Source organism: Oenanthe melanoleuca, chromosome 6 (genome assembly GCF_029582105.1).
Source record: "Oenanthe melanoleuca isolate GR-GAL-2019-014 chromosome 6, OMel1.0, whole genome shotgun sequence".
Lineage (NCBI taxonomy): Eukaryota > Metazoa > Chordata > Aves > Passeriformes > Muscicapidae > Oenanthe > Oenanthe melanoleuca.
Genome location: NC_079340.1, coordinates 34,271,997 through 34,293,553, shown reverse-complemented (window position 1 = coordinate 34,293,553; position 21,557 = coordinate 34,271,997). Strand labels below are relative to the sequence as shown.

The 21,557-nt window shown below is 49.8% G+C and overlaps 1 protein-coding gene across 8 annotated transcripts in view; it reads right to left on the bottom strand.

Moving 5' to 3' along the window:
• JAKMIP3 (Janus kinase and microtubule interacting protein 3) overlaps positions 1 to 21,557 on the bottom strand; it is a 56,895-nt gene that overhangs the window by 17,424 nt on the left and 17,914 nt on the right. For 4 of the 8 annotated variants that reach the window (XM_056495226.1, XM_056495223.1, XM_056495227.1 and 1 more), the window contains exons 2-15: positions 18,827 to 18,964; positions 17,486 to 17,671; positions 15,933 to 16,430; positions 13,496 to 13,711; positions 11,800 to 11,919; positions 11,025 to 11,171; positions 10,526 to 10,657; positions 10,005 to 10,040; positions 8,672 to 8,731; positions 7,618 to 7,746; positions 5,264 to 5,392; positions 2,557 to 2,640; positions 1,864 to 1,926; positions 1,614 to 1,712 (exon numbers count right to left, since the gene is read on the bottom strand). In XM_056495226.1, the coding sequence (XP_056351201.1) occupies positions 1,614 to 1,712; positions 1,864 to 1,926; positions 2,557 to 2,640; positions 5,264 to 5,392; positions 7,618 to 7,746; positions 8,672 to 8,731; positions 10,005 to 10,040; positions 10,526 to 10,657; positions 11,025 to 11,171; positions 11,800 to 11,919; positions 13,496 to 13,711; positions 15,933 to 16,430; positions 17,486 to 17,617 (1,845 nt within the window). In that variant the 5' untranslated portion in view covers positions 17,618 to 17,671; positions 18,827 to 18,964. The remainder of the gene's footprint in view (positions 1 to 1,613; positions 1,713 to 1,863; positions 1,927 to 2,556; positions 2,641 to 5,263; positions 5,393 to 7,617; positions 7,747 to 8,671; positions 8,732 to 10,004; positions 10,041 to 10,525; positions 10,658 to 11,024; positions 11,172 to 11,799; positions 11,920 to 13,495; positions 13,712 to 15,932; positions 16,431 to 17,485; positions 17,672 to 18,826; positions 18,965 to 21,557) is intronic. The other 4 variants (XM_056495222.1, XM_056495224.1, XM_056495228.1 and 1 more) reach the window with 2 other exon arrangements.

The window sequence follows — 21,557 nt, the reverse complement described above, 5'->3', positions numbered from 1 at the left end:
GCTCTGTCTGTGCCTGTGCTGGTGCTGCCCAGCACTGTCTGTGCCTGTGCTGGTGCTGCCCAGCACTGTCTGTGCCTGTGCCTGGTGCTGCCCAGCACTGTCTGTGCCTGTGCCTGGTGCTGCCCAGCACTGTCTGTGCCTGTGCCTGGTGCTGCCCAGCACCGTCTGTAGCTGTGCTGGTGCTGCCCAGCACTGTCTGTGCCTGTGCTGGTGCTGCCCAGCACTGTCTGTGCTGTGCTGGTGCTGCCCAGCTCTGTCTGTGCCTGTGCTGGTGCTGCCCAGCACTGTCTGTGCCTGTGCTGGTGCTGCCCAGCACTGTCTGTGCCTGTGCTGGTGCTGCCCAGCACTGTCTGTGCCTGTGCCTGGTGCTGCCCAGCACTGTCTGTGCCTGTGCTGGTGCTGCCCAGCACTGTCTGTGCCTGTGCTGGTGCTGCCCAGCACCGTCTGTGCTGTGCTGGTGCTGCCCAGCTCTGTCTGTGCCTGTGCTGGTGCTGCCCAGCACTGTCTGTGCCTGTGCTGGTGCTGCCCAGCACTGTCTGTGCTGTGCTGGTGCTGCCCAGCACTGTCTGTGGCTGTGCTGGTGCTGCCCAGCACTGTCTGTGGCTGTGCCTGTGCTGCCCAGCACCGTCTGTGCCTGTGCTGCTCTCAGGGTGCTGCTCTCAGCGCCTGTTCCTGCACCAACGATCTCCACACACAACAGTCCATAAATCTCCCACCTTTGGGCCAGAGCCACTGGCTTTGGAAAAGGACTATAAAACGTGACTTTCCTAAAGAGACTCAGATCTCTTTCTCCCCAAGGGATCAAAGGCACATCTATTGTAGGACGGCCGCAAGGATGTGTCCTGTCTGTTGGCAGCTACATCCCATCCTGTCACAACCCAAGGTGTCTCCTCAGAGCTGGGATCACCTCTGGAGGACATGCAGGTGGTTTGGAACCAGCTCTTTCCAATGCCCATCAATGAGAGACTGCAGGAGGCTGTTCTTACAGGTTTTCATGGTTGTTTATTGTTCCTTATCTCAGGAATGCTTTGTCCAGTGAACAGCGGTCTGCTCACCAGACCTCCAGGGCAGAATCTGCCTGGCAGAGGCAGGACTGATCTTTTATAGTCTAAATTACACACTAGGTATTTACAATTATTTTCCAATACAATACAACTTGGTTAAACTGTCCAGCTTTGTCCCCATCCAATCTGAAAGTGCCAGCATGTCACTCAGCATGGATGACACGGAGAAGAAGGAGGAAGAGGTATCCACACCCCAAATTCTCCATCTTGGCCCATACCTATTACTATATTATAAAAACCTCAAATTCAAAACCCTTTATCATGTGAAATCACACTCTTCTATTTAACTGCATTCCCATGATTTTAACTCCATCACTCAAATTTGGAAGCTTCTCCAAGGGCTCAGGTCCAAAGCAGAGTTCTCCAGGGGTCAGTGCCAGGAAGCACAGAAAGGTGAAACCCCAGATTTGTGGATCCTGCATTGGCATGCTGGGGGTTGGAAGGACCCCTAGAGCTCATCCCTCCTGCCACAGCCACCTACCAAAAACACAGGTTTGTGGTTTTGCTCTTTGTCAGGGCTCTGCAGGGACCCCAAACCCGTGTGCTCACCTCCAGCTCCAGGATCCTGAACTCCAGCAGCTCGTTCTGGTCCTTGGCGTCCTGCACGTCGTGTTTCAGGCGAGCCTCCTCAGCCTCCATCTGCCTGATCTGCCAGGGCACAGAGCAGCACACAGTTAGCAATTATTCCAGCCCTGCTGGAAAGTGGATTAGAATACTAGAATTAATTAGAATATTGCACTTTCTGCGTCCCTCAAGACACAAATATTATTTGAATAATGCAAATAGAAGAGTTGAATACCTTTTCTACCAGCTCCTGGTTTCTCCTGTACAATGCCTGCTTCTCCTCAATCCACTTCATGTCCTGGGAAGGAAATGAGCACCACTGTAGGTGAAGCTGCAGCGTTTAGCAACAGCACAGCAGCAAGAATTGCACTGAGTCTCACATACAGAGGGATACAGTAATGACAGCTGTGAAATTGTAAGTGCATTACTTCTGAAAATAACTTCCTAAGCTCAACCTGCCCACATAATTCTAACAGTTCTGTAGTACACAAATGGAATAAAACCATCCCAGTGATTGAAAAACTCTCTCAGGTAAAATCTGGTTCCCATTAAAAGGAATATTTCTAACTATGTGCTTACTATCAAATTTCTGTTTTGCTAAATACAAATGACATATTTCTGCAGATCAGGCAAACTAAACTTTACTCACAAGGTAATCTCTTAGACTGAGGAATTCATAAACCTACAATCCCAGAACATTGTTTGTCAGCAAGAACAACAATATTTCTTTTTTGTTCTTGCCTTTTTGTGTTTGGGTGGGGATTTTTTGTGTTTCTTTTTGTTTGTTTGTTTTTGTTTGTTGTTTTTTACCCCTTTGTTTGGTTGTTGTTTTTTTTGTCTGCAGAAGTGGTCCACAAGCTGTAACCAGCCCAGGAACCTTTCTGGTCCCCCAGCAGAGAGGTGGGGAAGGGGCTGGAGTCAGCATTACCTGTCCCTGCTCAGCCAGAGCCTTCTCCAGGTCTTCTATCTGAGCCTGGGACCGGTGAATTTCTGCTTGGAGCTGCTCACGGGTCTGTGGGATATGAGAGAAAGGAAAAAAACCCATAAAGAATAATTAAAAAATAAATTTAAAAACAAATCAAACTTTCTCTAAAAGATCAAACTTAACACAGTTACAGAAAATATTTAAAACACCAAATGCTTTTAACAAATTATTCTGAAAGTTCTTTGGCAGAAGAAATTTGCAGCTGAGCACAGAGTATCAAATAATCAGACTTAATCAAATCAAGTCTAGGAGAAGGGATTAATGATTTTGAGATTTAAGTCAAGATTAACACAATGGCAAAGCAGAGCTGGCTCCCCACAGCTGGCCATGGCAGGCTGAGCAGGAACCCCCCTTTCTCTTTTAAATGAAAATTATTGTGGCACAGTTCTGGGCACAACTTAAATTTGGGGCACATTAAAGACTCAGAACAGAGTCCACATTACAAACTGGCAAATGTCACTGACCTTTGTGCCTTATCTGGGACTTAGAACCTTATCCATGATTTAGGGCCATATCTCTTTCATACCCATGTCTCATTTTTCACTATATTTGTAGCTTCCTGCTTATTTAAATAGACACCACATTCCTACACGTTTTCTGGAGAATAGATGCAATTATTGTCAGTTGTTTTATTTGTTACATACTTTCACAGAACATTTTCTTTCCTTGAACCATTTCTGTTCTATTTATCCTGTTATTCACACTGAAAGTGATTGTTTGTGTGACCTGTACTGGTGCTCTCTGTGAAAAAACTAAAATCCAGTCACTTTCCCAGCTGGGCATGCCTTGGCTCACTGGGGGTTTCTTTCCAGGTGCAATCCCTGATGTTTCAGAGTTGTTGTTCATTCTGGGAATGTCAATTTTTGTGCACTACACCTTGACCCACTGTAAGTGTTCCTGGATAACACCTTCCCAGAGCAGGTGTAGGAACAAGTTAAACAGCAGATCTGTGCCTTTCCTGAGTGCACCCACCCCTTCAGGCTGGGCATGACCCATCCTGCCAGCCCTTCCTGGAACCACGGAATAGTTTGGGTTGGGAGGGATCCCAAATCCCCCTCAGTGCCACCCCTGCCATGGCAGGGACACCTCCCACTGTCCCAGTGTCCAGCCTGGCCTTGGGCACTGCCAGGGATCCAGGGGCAGCCACAGCAAATCTGGGAATTCCATCCCAGCTCCCAGGGAACAATTCCTCTGTAACTCCTTGGAACACACAACAAGCTCCCAACAAAAGCAGCACTTCAGGCCCAGAGCCACAGGAGCTCTGTGAGGCAGACAGGCAGAATAGCACAGGGCACTTTGAAATTCAATTAACAGAAAAATCTCAGCTATAAGCCTCCTAAACATTTTATGAAGAATCGTGTAATCTGTCAGAGCCCAGAAGGAATTAAAGACCACGCATTATACATTTAAGGCTATCTGTCCTAGTTCTCCATGGAAAAAGAGCTTACTTTCAAGGATTTCCCATAAAAAATTCTGTCTGGGTTTCCCTCAGGCTGCTCAGAGCTGCAGCAGGGGTGGGTTCTCAGCAGGACTCAGAGTGCCTGGGGCAGCCAGGTGAGCTGGGACTGTTGCTCTGTGGGGTTATGGAGTGAACACAGCAAAATGACCCCTCTTGCATGGTGCAAGAAAGAGCAATTTATTGAAGAAAACTGTAGCTTTAAATAAGAGACTACATGCAAAAAAAATACAGAAGATTCGTTGATCAGAGAAGGAAACACCTCTTGTCCCAGGTTTCCTCATGGATCCAACAGGTGCTTATCTTTTGTTATAATTCTTTCTCTTATGTTTACATTAGAGAGAGATCTCTAGCTTGGGAAAAACCCTAGCTGAGCCTGGGAAAGCCAGACTGGAAAAATCCTTTAAGATTTTCCCTGAGCCTGTAACAGCCTGTGTTGGGTTGATGTGCCAGAAATGTGAATTCTGTCCCCACCTGCTGCATCCGGGTGGGGCAGTGCCCCTGATCTCCTGGCACACATTATCTGCTCATGGGCCATCTTTAAACCAGCTGGGCAATCATCTTTATCTTCCCACAGCCCATCCTCCCTCCAGGAGATATCTCCTGTTTATGGCCACTGAGTCCCAGGGCATGACTGATAAAATTCCATCATCCCACTGGGCAGGAGCCAAGCCTTTCCTACCCAGATAAAAACTGACATTTGGGACACCAAGGAACCTTCTTCCCACTGGATTCCAGAGGAAAACCAGACCTTTCCACATCATCCCTGGAGCTTCAGAGGAAACTGCACCTTCTCCAGGAGCACTGCTCCAGCTGAACCACATCTGCCCCTGCAGGAGGATGCAGCCACCATTGAATGGGACTGTGCCAACACCCTGACTGACTGACGGGTGTCAGCTTGGATTCTGACTCTGGCAGGGCTGGGATTGTTCTGTGTAATACTGCATTGCTATTTTAATTTTCCTAGTCAAGAACTGTTATTCCTAATTCCCATCTCTTTGCCTGAGAACCCTTAATTTCAAAACTATAATAATTTGGAGGGAGGGGGTTTCCATTCTCCATTTCCAAGAGAAGCTCCTGCCTGTATTGGCAGACACCTGTCCCCAAACCAGGACACAGGGAACAACCCAAGCAGAGATCCCACCCACCCTGCAGCCCCAGGCCACATTCCCACATCCCACAGGCCGTGCACACCTTGACCTCCCGTTCTGCATCCAGGGTGCCCCCGACCTGCTCCTGCAGCAGGGCGTAGGCTCTCTGCAGAGCCTGGTACTCCATGGTCAGCTGCCGGAACCGCAGCTCCGTCTCCTCCTTGGCCATGCCCTGCCAAAAACAGGAGATCGGCTCTGTTTGTCCTCACAGGCACCAAAATCATCACTTCTGAAACGCAGTTTGGAAGCAGGTGTGTTGGGAAGGGTAAGGGTTTGACAGAAAGGTCTCACAGATATGTATGTGTGACAGAAATATCTTGGAATGTAGAACATGAAGAAGGAATAGAGATGACAGCAAGTTTTGATATAAAAAAAGAATTGCTGAGCCTGTCTTACTGAATAATTAGAAAGCAAAGAGTAAAATGAGTTGGAAGGGTTTTTATAACTCAGAGCAAAGGATAAATCCACCTCAATCAAAAGATATTTTTACCAAGCAAAAAGATTTTCACAGGCAAACAAAAATACCATGTTGCAAGTAGAAAAAAAATCTCAGAATTTTCCACTGCAAGAAAACTGAAATACAACTTCTAGCTTCAGCTGTAACACACTAACCTTTTAGTGATTGGAGAACAGTAACATGAATATGGTAATGTTAGTAGGTATAATAGGCTATATGTAATAGTAAAGGTATTGGTTGGTTGTCAAGTTTTAAGATGCTCTGCAATGAAAGTATTTAATGCACTGTAACCAAAACTAGAGTTGGCTTCAGACAAACCCACAGCTGAGGCTGACAGCTGTGGGCTGAGCTCTTTCACCCATGACTCATGAATTGCTGTATCCTCTAGATACAATAAACAGCATTTAAAATACTATATAAATTGCTGTATCATCTGGATACAATAAACAGCATTTAAAAAGCCTCCTGGAGCCCCACATCCCTCTTTTGGGTCTTACACAGGCACTAAAAATCTTGGTGAAGTGCCCTCAAGCTGCTCCCCCTCCATCCCCTACACATCTCTTGCACGCTCTTACCTCCAGGAAATGCAATACAGAAATAAAAAGATAATCCCTGCCTTAGAAAGATAAAAGCTTTCCTTCCATACAGCACACTAATGACTGCACCACCCTTTCTTGCTGGAACAGGGGAAATCATCATGGTAAAGGTGAAAATGCATCTTTCTTTAACAACAAAAGGTTTTCAGTTTGGAAAGGAAACCAAGCCTGACAGGCTCACTCCATTATTAAAACAGGAATCCAGAGTTAATCGTTGTAGAAGTGGTGACAGCAACATGAAAGGAGCCCTTCATCCTCCTCACAACATCCAGCACTGAATGCTTTCATGTCAGCCTGACCGGAATATTTCACTCAACATGAAATTGAATTACATTGCTGGGTGCATGCATCAACTTCCCACTGAACAGGGGGAGAATGTCAATATGGAATGAAAAATAAACAGCTCATACATGAATACATTCCCATTTCCTGCAGCACAGCCTGGAAACCAGCACGTATCTGCCATGGTGGAGTGAGGAATTCTGCAGGTTCCCTGTCAGATCTAATTGCACACCTGCAGCCAGTGCACCATGAAACGTGCACATCATCAGGGCAATTCTGGTTATTACCAGATTCTTGTTAAGCCCAGAGCTGTGCAATGGTCCAGTGACCTGACACACATCCAGCAGTGCATTTGTGGGGAAGCCCTGGCAAACACAAGGAATAATCCCTTTAACTTGTGCTGCATTTGTGTGCCCTGCTCTCAGAGCCCTGGAGCCCAGCCAGGAGCCAGCCTTTCCCTGGAGCCCAGAGCTTCAGGGAGTGCTCCCTGCTCCTTCCACAAACACAGACCTCACTGCTCTGTGCTGAGCCCAGCTGGCCCAAACTACACACAATCTGCAGCCAGGCTCAGAGCAAACACACCTCCCCAGGGCTGCCCAGTTTCTCAGGTTTATACCTGCAGATCTGCCATAAATTCAATATTCTCACAACATGACATTTGCAGCCTGGCTGGAGGTTGTGAACTTACTGAAGACCTGAGATTTCAGGACACTGACTAACATGCACAGCACCAAATTTACCAGAAATGTTTCATTTTGTGGCCTGAGGTGACAGAATGACAGAAGAGATATGAGAGAACAGAAATGATAGATGGAAAAAGTGGACCAGAGCAGGAATTCCATTAAACAGCAGTGTCGAGGTTGGAATCAAAGGTTAGGGTTAGGGTCAGGGTCAGGGGTTAGGGTTAGGTTTAAGGTCAGGGATTAGGTTTAGGGTCAGGGGTTAGGTTTAGGCTTAGGGTCAGGTACCTCCTCCAGGTCGTCCTCGGGCGTGCAGGCGTTTAAGGTTAGGTTTAGGGTCAGGGTCAGGTTTAGGGTCAGGGTCAGGTTTAGGGTCCGGTACCTCCTCCAGGTCGTCCTCGGGCGTGCAGGGGGTCTGGTCAGTGCGGTCAGTTTGGTAGGAGATGGAGGAACCGTCAGACTCCAGGGAAGCCTCCTCATCATAGCCATAGAAGGTCTCCACCACGGGCTTCTGACAGAGAGCAGGGTCAGGGAGCACAGGGACAGGCTGCCCTGGGGACAGACAGACTGCCCTGGGAGGGACAGACAGCAGAATCACAGAATCCCAGAACGTGGCAGGGACACCTCCCACTGTCCCAGTGCCCATCCCCAGTGTCCAGCCTGGCCTTGGGCACCGCAGGGATCCAGGGGCAGCCACAGCAAATCTGGGAATTCCATCCCAGCCCTGCCAGGGAACAATTCCTGCCCAAACCCCATCCATCCCTGGCAGTGGGGAACCATTCCCTGTGTGCTGTCCCTCCACCCTCTGGCCAAAGCCCACCCAGCTTTCAGAGACAGACCCTGACTCCCTGGAAGGGCTGATGAGATTTTCAGGATGACAGGAGCTCTCTCCCATTGACCTCAATTAATTATTCACAGATTCATTAGCTCCAGCCTCACTCTAATTCTTCATCTGTGGATCACAGCACACTGACATTAGACCTTCCTGTGGCATTTTAGTGTTAATATTTACATTAACACCCTGCCCAGCCCTCATTAACCAACATTCCCTTTTCCCTGAGCTCTAACCATCACTTCCCTCACCAGCAATTTTCACATGTTACTAATCTCCACCATTAATTATTTACAACATACACATGTTTTCAGGCAGCACCACTAGAAGATCATTTGGAGATGTGTTAATTCATAAAATTTGTCTCCTCTTAAGACAACCACATCCCACCAGAGTCCCAGAGGGTAAATGCAGAGCATGAAAAGCTCAGAATGCTCCATGCATGTCCCCTTGAATATCCAGGGCAGTCTGTGAATGTCCTTGAGCTGCATCACCCAAATTTCAGTCCAGGACCCGTTTGCAGAAGGAGAGCAGAGCCCTGAGGTGCTCTGAGCACCCCAGCACTGTCCATCAGCATGGCACCACAGAAAGTTTTGGTTTTTACCTTAGGAATTCTTGTCATTTTCTTCCTTTGCTTCCTGAACCTTAGCAGCTTATCCCGTTCCTGCAAGAGTCAGAGATGTGTGTGAGTGTTTCCAGAGAGCAGTTATTTAAATTAACCATGTCAGTACCAGGAGCCTTTGGGCCCCGCTGGCCACTGTCCCACACTGTCACCAGTCCTGGGTTATTCACTCCAACACCTCTCAGGTTTGCCACAGACAACCAGAAACTGCTCTTTATGTCCATGAAAACCAAACTGAAACAAAGCTGGTGATAAGCTGAGAGTTTGGGTGTCCCTGGAGCTGCTCCATGGGTGACCATGGCACTGCAGCCCTTGTCCTGGCTCTGCTCCTGGCCCTGGTGGCCCTGGCAGGTGCAAACACACACACACACACCCCCAGGAGCCCCACTGCACATTTCAGGGCCCCTTTGAACTCAGCACTTCCAGGCTCAGCTCCTTCTCTAAGGACCTGCAGGTTCCCTGTGCCTCTGGAGTAAGGATTGGGCATTTACTGCTGCCAACAATTTGTCCAGTCAGAGGAAATGATAGAATAATCAAATTCCAGGTTGGAGGGACCTTAAATATCACCTCCTTTTACCCCTGCCATGGCAGGGACACCTTCCACTGTCCCATGCTGCTCCAGCCCCAGTGTCCAGCCTGGCTTTGGGCACTGCCAGGGATCCAGGGGCAGCCACAGCAAATCTGGGAATTCTATTTCAGGGCCTGCCCACCCTCCCAGGGAACATTTCCTTCCTCTTTATGCAGCTAGGTTGATTTTTTACAGTACTCAGGAAAAAGTCTCTGTTCTGGGCTTGCAATCCCAGGCTGCAGAGAGGAAAGCTCTCAAGGGGAAAGCCTCAGATGTTTCCTTGGCTGTGTGACCCTGGGGACACTGACACTGCTGCTGCCTCAGCTGGTGGCCAGTGCCAAGGCCAGCAGCAGTGGCCAAGGACAGTGGAGCAATGGGAGCAGCACATCCCACCCACAGCCATGGGGGCTGTGACCCCAGAAGGGGCAATGCAGGCTGAGCACTCCCTGCTGTGGGTGACACAAGGCAGGGACAGCCAGAGTGAAAAATGCTGTTCCAAGGTGACAGAGCTGCCCTGGAGATGGGGACACTGGCTCCTGGCCATCAGGCAGGTGGTGGATGAAGGCTTCCCTCCTCTCTCTCACTGTGCTTTTCTCTGGTGACAAAAATCTGCTCTGAGGAAACCCCTGGGTCAGCTCACTGCTGAACACAGCTGGAAGGGAGAATAAATATTGCTGCACCCTGCCTGCTTCCCATGAACAGCAACTTAAAACATGTAGATGGGGAGGAAGTCAATGTCACTCTTACCATGACACTCTTCACATAGCCAGCAGTCTCCAGGGTCTAATGAAAAAGAATGAAACAATGTCAGTGACTGGACAGGCTTAAAAAGAAAGGGAAGAAATAAAAGTTATTTTCTAGAGGAGTATCCTGATTTGGTGTTTTCTGTTTCCCAGGACTGAGAACATGCTAAGAAGGAAGCCAAGCCCCAAGCCCAGGATTGCAGAGCACCCCCTGCACACAGGAGCCCTCAGCCCTGGAGGTGCCTCCAGCTGAAGGAGCTTGGGCAGTTTCCCCCCCAGATCTGGCCACCAGCACAGGTAAGGACGTGTTTCTATCCTGCCAGGCCAATGCAGATTGAAAGGGTTTTCCCAAATACCCTTAAAATAAAACTAAAGATAATTGGTATTACTGCTGAGCACAGGAATGCCTGCCAGCTTCCCCTGCTGCCCACTGTGCCCTTCAGCCCCCAGAACCTTGAGCCCCTCCCTGGGCTCCCCCTGCTCTGCCCTTGGTCCCTCAGGTGAGAGCAGAGCCTTGCACCTCACCTTGGAGAGCTCATCGATGATGTTCTGCTGCTCAATCACTTGCAGCCTCAGGAAATCCACTTCCCTTTCCTCCTGGCTGTGGTCAAGGTCGTTTAAGGAGCTGGGTCTCCTTATTGCTCCAGTCCTTTGCCTCTAGAATCCAAGAACCACAGGGCAGAAGAGGAAATGAGCAGGAGGCTTTGCCAGGGATGTTTGGCCCTTCCCTGTGCAGCAAGTGATGCACCTCTCTAATGGCAGCCCCCCTTCTGCTGAGCCTCACATCTGGGCTCCACATGTGCCAGATGTTCCTGCTCCCCCAGCTGGGCTGGGGCAGAGTCACCAGTGCAGGTTTCCCAGGGGTTAGGAGGGGATTCTGGCAGGAAGGTGGAAGGTGAACCACGGAATGCCAGATTAGTTTGGGATGGAAGATTGGAAGAGTTTCCCATGGGAGCTGCAGGTGTGGCCCATGCCTGCTCCCCAGCCCCACATCCCACCTTCTCCCAGCAGCACAGGCACTCACCATGGCAATGTTTTCCTGTGTCACAAATTTCAGTTTATTTTCCATTCGACGTAAGGCATGTGACAGCTCCTCATTCTTCCTACTGAGCCGTTTGTTCTTGTCCAGAATGGGCTTGTACTGACTCTCTGCTTCTCTGAGACGCTTCAGCTGAAAGATAAAGAGAAAAATAACACCTCTGGAGCTTTTTCATCAAATACACTAACTACTTTCTGCAACTATCACACTAGAAATATTTTCTCCTGATGCAAAGCAGAACTGATCAAAAATCCCTGGGATCTTCCATTGGGCAGAGAGAATTGTACATGATTCAATCTGTGCAGCAAACACTCAGTGTGGAGAATGTACTTATTTTTTAAAAGAAATAAATATAATTTGAGCCAATTCTGTCTCAAATGTTGTACAAACTGGGGGGAGTGATGCTGCACAGCCCCAAACACTGAGCTGGGGAGGAGCAGCCCCTCAGCCCCTGCCACTTCTTATCTTCCTTTTGTCAGGGGTGGGATTAAATGTGTGAGATGGTATTTCTTGTTGGGACCCAGATGTTTATTAGTTATTATCTATATTACAAGTCCCACAAACTGTGAGTTCTACAGCACTTCAAGCCAACAAATTAAAAATGGAGCCCTCTCTCTCTACAAGGCGTTTTAAAGATAAACTGTCCAATTAAGAAATGACACCTAAATTATTTTTACTTTTAACCCAACAACTGACCACCCGTGGTTCAAAATGCAGACTTTTCTGTCCAACAGCAAGCCCCAGAGCCCTGTGCCCTCACCAGCTCGTTCCTCTCCTCCGACAGCAGCGCGTTCCTGTCCTCCAGCTTGCGGATGATCCCGCTCAGCTCCGCGATTTTCAGCTGGAAGCGCCGGGCGTCCTTTTCATCCAACTGCTGTTCCTAAAACAAAGATCAACTGCAAATAACTGCTCGTAAGTGCACGCTCATGAGCGCCTTGGCAGAGCCCAGACCTTCTCCTATCCCAAATCCAAGCATTTTGAAATGTTATGGCGCAGAGTGTAACCCATGGAACCCACGGAAAGCTGCAGGGTGAGACCAGTGGGAGGTCAGGAGTGGAAATGTAACAAAGAATGCAAATGCAGAGGGGTGTATGTGCATATGTATATGCATATGCAAATACAGAGTCACAAATGTGACAATACAAATGTGCAGATACAAAGTTTACAAATGGTAAACTTGGGAACAACAGCAAATATCAGAACTGAAGGCCGTGTTCCAATGATGCCACTGTTGAACTGAGAGCTTCAGACACATTGCCCACTCTGAGGACTTGGCCATAAGAAACTGATATTCAAATTACTGAATTACTGAATGGGGAAAATCCATGTAATTGTGCATTCAATAAGCTCTTCTTCCAGAAAGCTGCGGCCCTTATGGGGTCCTAAAGGGTCACTCGTAAGGCCACAGGGGTAGCACTTTATCTGAGTGAAAATGCTTAAATCAAATTAGAAATGACTAGAGATACAGGTAGGAGTGTTCTTGTTCAGAATCACAGAGGAGTCACAGCTCCTGACAAACGTGACAGACTTTCCCCCTTCTCTATGACCTTTTCTGGTCTTTGGCAGAAGTAGAGTCCAACTAGAGTGCAAATTAGTGCCCACAGTGCTGGTGGCACTTTTGGGAGGTCTAGGGTTCCTCATTCAACAGGTGCAGGAGAGGCTTGGGCCAAAGGATAAAACAGATTGGTTTGCTCAGGTAGAAGTTTTACACTTGTACTGAGCCAGTCGAGGCTGTCGCAAAAGAAATCTTGATGAGGATCAGCAATGAGGACGAGCTGCACACGTCAGAGGCACGAGGGCAGTTCCCCGAGGGCTCTCCTGGGCAAGGGGAGGTGCCAGAGTTACAGAGTTGGAGGGGTGACTCCAATTGAGTGTTGTGGCTAGTGCAGGGATAAACAGGACAGAACAGGCTGGGAGTCTTGGGTTCCCTTTGCATCCCGCTGAGGGTGAGAGTGCTGGGCAGCAGGACAGGGGTCCCTGGGGGCTGCAGGGCTCCTGTGCTGCCCTGGCCCCACTGACTGCCCTGCTCCCTCTGGAACTGGCCTTGTCCATCTGCTCCCCAGCCCCAGCAGAGCTCGCACACAAACAGCGCGGGTGAGAAATGCATTTGCATCGTTTGTTGGCAGAGTCGTGTCCAACTGGCAGACTAGGGCGGGTGGCTGAGCATGGAACAGTGAGGAAGAGGAGAGAAAGAACAGAGGAATTTCACCCTGCTGACAAAACCAAACCAAACCGACCAGGAAACAGAACGACAGGAAGCAAAAGCTCTCCCATGGCGAGGCTTGATCGGAAATCCCAACGGTTTGGGCACGACAAAAACAAGAGCACGGAACTCTCTGTGCCTCAGCCCCCTGCACAGCCATGGGACAGCTCCTGCCCCGGGGTGCACTCATCAAGATTCTGTCACTCGGTGCCATTTGGTGCCCGTTTAGGTGGAACCACGTGGAAGTGCTTACGGGGCTTCCCGAATGGTCTGAAGCGTCTCCTGCACCACTTGCATAAGGAAGTTCCCGCTTGGGGCTGCTCAGATGCCGGTCAGACTCTTTGAGCTGGGACAGTTGTTCATCTAAAGCCTCCTTTTGGAGCTGCAGTCTCTGAGCATGCCCGGCTCGCACCCCTAACTCTCTCTCCAGCACGAAGACTGCTCTGTCCTTAAACTTAATCTCCTCCATCTACAAGGAGAACAGAACACAGTCACACAGCGGCTCGGCCGCACCCCGCAGTGACACAGCCACCCCAGCCACAGCCACAGCCCTCCTCCAGCAGGCAGAGATGGTGGCAAATAGCCTGTGGTCCTGGCACCATCTCAGAACATCTTAAACAAAATGAAACTTGACATTCGCACCGCGCTCTGATCGCTTCGCACAAACACACTGAGGATTCATTTTGCTCGGATGTCACCTCTATAAATTATTAATCCAAATTTTCCAAATAAAAATGTTGAAACCTCAGTACCCTTTAAATTTTCAAAATTCCTAAAAGAAATGTGAATTTTTAACTTTTTTTTTTTCCAAAATTTTTCCTTGTGAGCAATTCCCTTTCCAAGGGAGGTTTTACTTACACATAATAAACATTATGCAAAATCATGAAGTGCTTAAATGACAAATGCCCAGTGATCCCCAATGCTCTCCCTCCCTGTTTGCCTGTGCCAAGGGCCCGTGCACATCCTGTGGGAGCAGCCAGGATCAGAGCCCTGGGCTCTGGCTGGGCTCAGGAGGGTGGCTGGGCCCTGCCCAGGGAGGGACACCACTGCCAGATGTGCCACCCAGGCATATCTGCACCAGGGCTGCAGAGCTGATCACTGCTCGTGTGGCACAGACACTGATTGCACAGAAAGGCAGGAACCACTCCAGCTCCTCAGGGGTCTCTGAGCTGGTTTCAGCCTCCAGAAACACAAGATTTTTTGCCATCAGTTTTTCAGAATTTAATTTCAATAGTCGCCTTTTAAGCCTGGCCTGCTTCAAATAAGAACATTTTGCCTTGTAAGAGCTGTGTTAATACTTGTATCTCTGCTTTGTCTGAAAACCTGGAAAAAAATTACATTGGGAATCAACAGTGATTGCAAGGACTTAGTTTGCAGTAAATGCCAACGTGACCCGTCCAGGGCAGGTGCTGGTAGGTCACAGAGGCAGCAGAAAGCAAAATGGAGCAAATGAAAGGGATTTTGGCGCAGCTGACTAAAGATCCTTTCAACAATGTCCATGGAGGCAGCATCTGCTGGCTTTGAATGAAACAAAGACAAGGTGCTCACAAACACCTGAGTCTTTCTGCCAAAAGCCTAATGAGGAGGAATCTAAATGGATGTACAGATGAAAAGATAACACATCTTTTAATCATCATAACAATGATTATCTGTTTAAAATAAGCAGAATATTGGGTAGTTGATTCTCATTTATATGGAAACAAAGACACATTACAACAAAGGCAACACGTGAAATTGAGAGGGACAAAGAGATGAGAATAAACACAGAACATTTCACAGCATTTCACTTATGGCTTGTTTCCAATAAAATAAAAATCCCTAAACATAACCTCCATAAACCACAAGCAAACATCAGCACTGACATCTCCCTTCACCTGAATAAATTCCTGCACATGACACACAGACAGGTCTGGTGCCTGTGTGAGACAGAGACAGGGTGGGAGCAGCACAGATGGAAGGGAAAGGGGAGGGAATTCCCTGAGGCCAGGAATGAGAGGAAAGGCAGGGCAGGGCCCCAGGACTCACTGGCAGTGGTGCAGGTCCATGGGCACACAGCCCCCGGGCAGGGCCAGCCTGGCCTCATGCTCTGCTGCTGCTGGGCTGTACTGGGCTGCTCCTGGCTCCTCTCCCTGCTCCCACCCTGCCTCTGGAACTGGGAAGGGGCGGCAGCACAGGAGCATCCAACCACCTGCCAGCCACCCCCTGCCTCTGCAGGGCTGGGATGAATATTGATGAGTGTTTATTTATGTGTGCTCGTTCATAGGCAGCCCTGAGCTCAGCTGGTGCCAATTGCAGAGTAGAGCCACCACGGTGGGTTTGGAGAGGAGCTCCCCCTGAACGCCCTGCTGTGTGCAGAAAAGGAGCATTTGGGATTTGAGCCTCACTATGGGGTGCTCACAGGAACTGGGAAAGGGAGGATCAGGAAAGAAAACTTGGTGAAGAAATAGAGGCATAACCCAAGAAACAACTGCTGTAGCATTGTCCTGACCAGCCAGCAACCTGAGGGCTCTTCCTGAAACCTTTAATGTGAACAACATCAACAGGCTCTGACACGGACAAAGAAGATTCCTATAAAACACCCTAATACTTTCACAAACCAATTTGCCCTTCCTAGCAGTAAATGTACAGCAAGCCCCAGAGTCCCAGCACCCAGCAGTGATGATTCCCCCCAGGAGCAGCCCCACACGTACCAGCCTGCGGATCTCCCTCTCGCACTCCCTCTTGATCCTGGTGATCTCCTCCTGGTGCAGGTGGTACACGCTCCTGATCTCTGCTGCTTTGATCTTGTCAGCCTGGATCACCATGGTCAGAGCCTCCTCCACCTGCTTCTTAGCCCCCTTCAGCTCGGAGATTTCCTGCTGCATTTTGATTTTCTCCACCTCGAAGCCCTTCTTGGCCTCCTCCTTGGCCTCGCTGAGCAGCACCGTCTTTACCTTGTCGGGGGCACCATCGCGCACGGCGTTCAGCAGGGTCTGCAGCCTCTGGATCTCATTGTCTTTGATTTTTATCACTCTGAGCAGCTCGGCCTCGTGCTGCCTCAGAAGAGTTTCTCGAACAGCTTGGAGCTCTTTCATTTTGTCCTCGTGAAGTTTGACTTTGAGCTCTGTGACCACCACTGTGCTTTTGTGCTGTTCGTGCTCCTTGATCTGCTTCACCTCCTGGTTCTTCTCCCTTTCCAATTTGCTCACCTGTGAGGAAAACCAAAAAAGTACAGCATTTGCAATCAACCAAACAATGAATGCCTATCATGATATTATTTAAAAATGGTACAGATGACTTTAGAGTATTACACCTCAATGCTGGGATGTGTGTGTCTACAAACTGGAGGTAGCAGGCTCATGTTTAATACACATTTAGGAATCAGTACCTTCTGAGTAAGTCTGAGTAGTTACTTTATTCTGTAGGAGCTCTCACAGCACATTCCCCCCAAAATAAGGGAAAAATGAGATGCCAAGGCCATCACTGTGGCACGCTCAGGCACAAACCTGCATGTGCACAGGCAGGACACAAAAAGCTCTGTGCAAGCTCCTGTGAAGCTCCAAACAGCTGCATTTTACCAGATGCTTTTTAAACAATGAATTATTCAGCAGAAATAACTGACTGTACCTGACCACACAAGGCTCAAGTGATGTTTCAGTTTAGAACTATGCCATGAACTCTAGAGAAGCGTGGCTGTGAAGGACAGGGAGAAGGAAAACAAAGTCCTCAGCCTTAAAGCTGCAAATGCTGCTTCACAGCAAAAGGATTAACAGATGCTCTGTTTATATGCTCATGTGTGTCAGATTCATGGTCTGAAATGCCTAATAATGATGCAAATTCATGGAAAAATGCAGACTATCATTTTGCCCCTGCATGGTAACACATTTCTATTCTGGGACAAAAACCCCCCAAAGTTTATCAGTGGAAACTGATTGGGGGAATTAGGGAGAAGCAAATGAATATTCCATTCTCTTGCTGAGGAGGGATCTGAGGGCAAGAGCTGTAAACTCTTGGAGCTGAGGCTCCAGCTCCATCAGCTGAGCCTTTCCTGAAGGCTGAGGGAGAAGCTGGGTCTCCTTGGAATTTGGGCATTAGAGCAGGAGGCAGAGCTGAGGTTTAGCATTGTACATGTGGGTAAGCAGCTGCTCTGGAGGAGTTTGAGCCCAAAACCCAAAGTCAGTGCAAGAGAGAAAGAGAAGAGGCAGCAGAGAGAACGTGGTGCTCTCCAAGCACCGAGCCACGCCCCAGGGAAGGGAGTGCCCACCTTGCTCTTCTCCTGCTGCAGCTCGATCTGGATGTCGGTGAGCTTGGCCCGGAGCTCCTCGTTGGCAGCCTGCAGGGCAGCCAGGGCGTCGGGCTTGTCCCCCCTGGCACGGCTGGAGCTCCTCTTGGCCATGGTGAGGGACGCGCCCCGCCGGCTCCGCCGCGCTGGGCTCTACATCTTCTGGGGCTGTGGGGACAGGGAGAGCTGGGAACCGGTCTGGGAACGGGGAAACGGGTCTGGGAATCAGGCTGGGAATGGGGAAACTGCTCTGGGAATCAGTCTGGGAATGGGGAACGGAATGGGAATGGGGAAACGGGTCTGGGAATGGGGAAACGGGTCTGGGAACGGGGAAACGGGTCTGGGAACGGGGAAACGGGTCTGGGAACGGGGAAACGGGTCTGGGAACGGGGAAACGGGTCTGGGAATCAGGCTGGGAATGGGGAAACTGCTCTGGGAACGGGGAAACTGCTCTGGGAATCAGTCTGGGAACGGGGAAACTGGTCTGGGAATCAGGCTGGGAATGGGGAACGGAATGGGAATGGGGAAACGGGTCTGGGAATGGGGAAACGGGTCTGGGAACGGGGAAACGGGTCTGGGAACGGGGAAACGGGTCTGGGAACGGGGAAACGGGTCTGGGAACGGGGAAACGGGTCTGGGAACGGGGAAACGGGTCTGGGAATCAGGCTGGGAATGGGGAAACTGCTCTGGGAATCAGTCTGGGAATGGGGAAACTGCTCTGGGGAACGGAATGGGAATGGGGAAACGGGTCTGGGAATGGGGAAACGGGTCTGGGAATGGGGAAACGGGTCTGGGAATGGGGAAACGGGTCTGGGAATGGGGAAACGGGTCTGGGAATGGGGAAACGGGTCTGGGAATGGGGAAACGGGTCTGGGAATGGGGAAACGGGTCTGGGAATCAGTCTGAGAATGGGGAAACGGGTCTGGGAATCAGTCTGGGAATGGGGAAACTGCTCTGGGAATCAGTCTGGGAATGGGGAACGGAATGGGAATGGGGAAACGGGTCTGGGAATGGGGAAACGGGTCTGGGAATCAGTCTGGGAATGGGGAAATGGGTCTGGGAATCAGTCTGGGAATAGGGAAACGGGTCTGGGAACGGGGAAACTGGTCTGGGAACGGGGGAACCACAGGGATTCACCACATCCAGTGCAGAGGATGATGTGGATGTTCAGGAGGAACATCCATGCTCCAGCCCCTGGCTCAGAGACAGCAGCCACTGGGGAGATTTTATGTCTATTCTATTTCATAGAACCATGGAAGCACAGGATGGCCATAGCCCAGAATTCCATTAAAAAGTGCTCAGATTTGGGAAAACATGTCCAACCTGTTGAAGAGCAGTGTTGTTGGGGGGTGGCAGTGCTCCTGGCTGGTGACCCTCAGTGCCTGGCTCTGTCCCTCATGGCTCAGGGGCCAGCACAGGCACTGGCCCTGTCCAGGGATGGGGCTCAGCAGGGCAGGGCAGCTGCAAGGAGAGAGGCACAGTGAATGAGAACAGCAGAGCAGCACAAAACAACCTCCACAGCTACATCGTAATGAAAAATAGCCTGGCTGGAATTCTAGGGGAAAAAGCCTGAATGTGTCAGGGAGAAAAGAGGGAGGGAGATGCTCTGGGGGTATGAAAATGGGATGTGAGGCTGGGAGAGGGCTGGAGTTTGGAGTTTGCTGAGAGCCAGAGAAATCCCACAGGACAAGCAGGCACTACACCTCTGCATTGGGCCAGAGGGGAGGAGGGAGGCTGAGACATAAAAAACAAGTGGGAGAATAAAATAACATTCCTGATATTACTTGTCCAAACCAAGGTGGTACAAAGCACTCTCAGTTCTGCTGTTTCTCAGTCTGGTGCTTGACTTTGTAACCTGGAAGTTTCTATAAAAAGAAACATGTTTGATTGGGCAAAGAAATAGAAATAAATTAAATTTTAAAGATATTCCCTGAAAAATCTATAACATGAGTATATGTTCTTTGCACTCAAGATTCTTGCTGCTTTGTGCAAGCAGACACAACACACCAGTGGAGATTTAAACCCTCTTTCTTTATTGATAAAAATGGGGCAGGCTGTAGCCACAGGCACAGAGCTCAACCTGCTGCAGAGAACGAGGCCTTTGTGCACATCACAATTATTCTCTTTGAGGATTCCCTCCTAAGGCAGGGGCAGAGTGAGCCAGGTTGGTTCATGAGCTGAGGAAATGAGGAGCAGCCACCAACAAGCTCTGACTGCTTCCACATGAATGGCAGAGAAATCACAATTTGAATGGCACAGGGATTTGAGAGAGTAATTGCTAACAGGATCCCTTCTGACAGGCCAGGGCTGTGAGAATTTACATTTTTGTGCTTACAGAAACAAGAGCTCAGGAGCTGGTGCTGCAGGGCAGAGCTCACTTGGTGGGAATTCTGACTGAGGTCAATTTGCAGAGCCACAGATCCTGATACTTAATGGTGTGAATGACAATTCTGTGCCAAGCACCTGCTCAGAGCATTGCACCCAGCCCCCAGCACAGGGATGAGCTCCATGCCCACTAAACCCCCCCACAAACCCCCCGGGCTCTGAGGGGCAGGGCAGGGAGCAGGAGCCTCCCCTGGCACAGGGTGGGGATGTGGGCATGGGCAGGGATGGCAGAGCCCAGGAGTGAGCTGGGACAGCAGAGCTCAGCTGGCAGCTCTGTGGGGCAGAGATGGACACACAGGCTGTTATTCCAGGGAAAAAGGGAATGGGGCTGAGCAGAGCACAGGGACTCCCTCTGCAGCAGCTTCAGTGCCAGCCACGAGCTGTGTGTGTGCAGGGGACAATGACATTGTTGAGCCATGAACTGGGGCTTGTGCTGCCACCAGTGTGGGAGCAGCCTGGCCACAGGAGCCAGCTGGGACCCAGGGCCACGTGCCAGGAGCATTGAAGGGATATTTATCACACATTCTGGGAGAAAACATTCCATGGAAACGCTCCCAAGGCAGCGGGGCTGATGGAGAACAGGAACGGGCAGGGTCACCCTGGGCTGGGGGACACTGAGCTCTGTGACACTGGGGACACCTGGGGACATGGGGAGGCCAGCACTGAGCACAGACCCCATCCCTGGGGGACACTGAGCTCTGTGACACTGGGGACACCTGGGGACACCTGGGGACATGGGGAGGCCAGCACTGAGCACAGACCCCATCCCTGGGGGGACACTGAGCTCTGTGACACTGGGGACACCTGGGGACATGGGGAGGACAGCACTGAACACAGACCCCATCCCTAGGGGACACTGAGCTCTGTGACACTGGGGACACTTGGGGACATGGGGAGGCCAGCACTGAGCACAGACCCCATCCCTGGGGGGACACAGCATCTCCCCCTCCCCACAGCACACATTCCCTAGAAAACCCATCACTGCCTCTGGATTTTCCTTCATTTTTCCAGTACATGGCAGGGGCAGCTATCAGACACATCACCTTAGCAGAACAGAAAGGGCATCATATTTTTGATGGGAGAATAGATTATGCATCTGATTCCTGGCATGTTTGATATTGAAAACAGCATCAATAATGCATCAGAGCTGCCTTGAGCAGGGCTCAGCGCTCCCTGTGCCTCCTGACTTGCAATTCAGACATCAAGGCTAATTGGGAAATGTGTTTTCTGGGTAGTAGCTGGCAAAATGAATGTTTCACCACGCTTAGAAATAAGTGAATTAATCCCTACCCAGGGTACCAACATTTGAAAGCAGAAGGCTGTTCTTACAAATATGGAACATTTCCAACGTCTGCCACAGCCTGTGAGCACTGGTGTTCTCTGTTTTTGACAAATTGTTCTGATTAATTGGTTTAAACAAACCTTTTTGAGCCTCTGGTGCACCTTGAAGTACTGTAATAGAAAGAAAATGTAATACTGTTCATGGCTGAGTTCCCACAACCTCACATATAAACAGTGAACCACCCACTCAGGGGAAGGAAACCTGCTGGGAATTCATGGGAAAAGGAGTGAGCAGGTAGCTGAGACCAAGGAACAATGGCCAAGACAGGAATTGTGCTGCTCACAGGGTTGTGCTGTGCATTTCCTTCACAGGCAGAACCACAGGAGC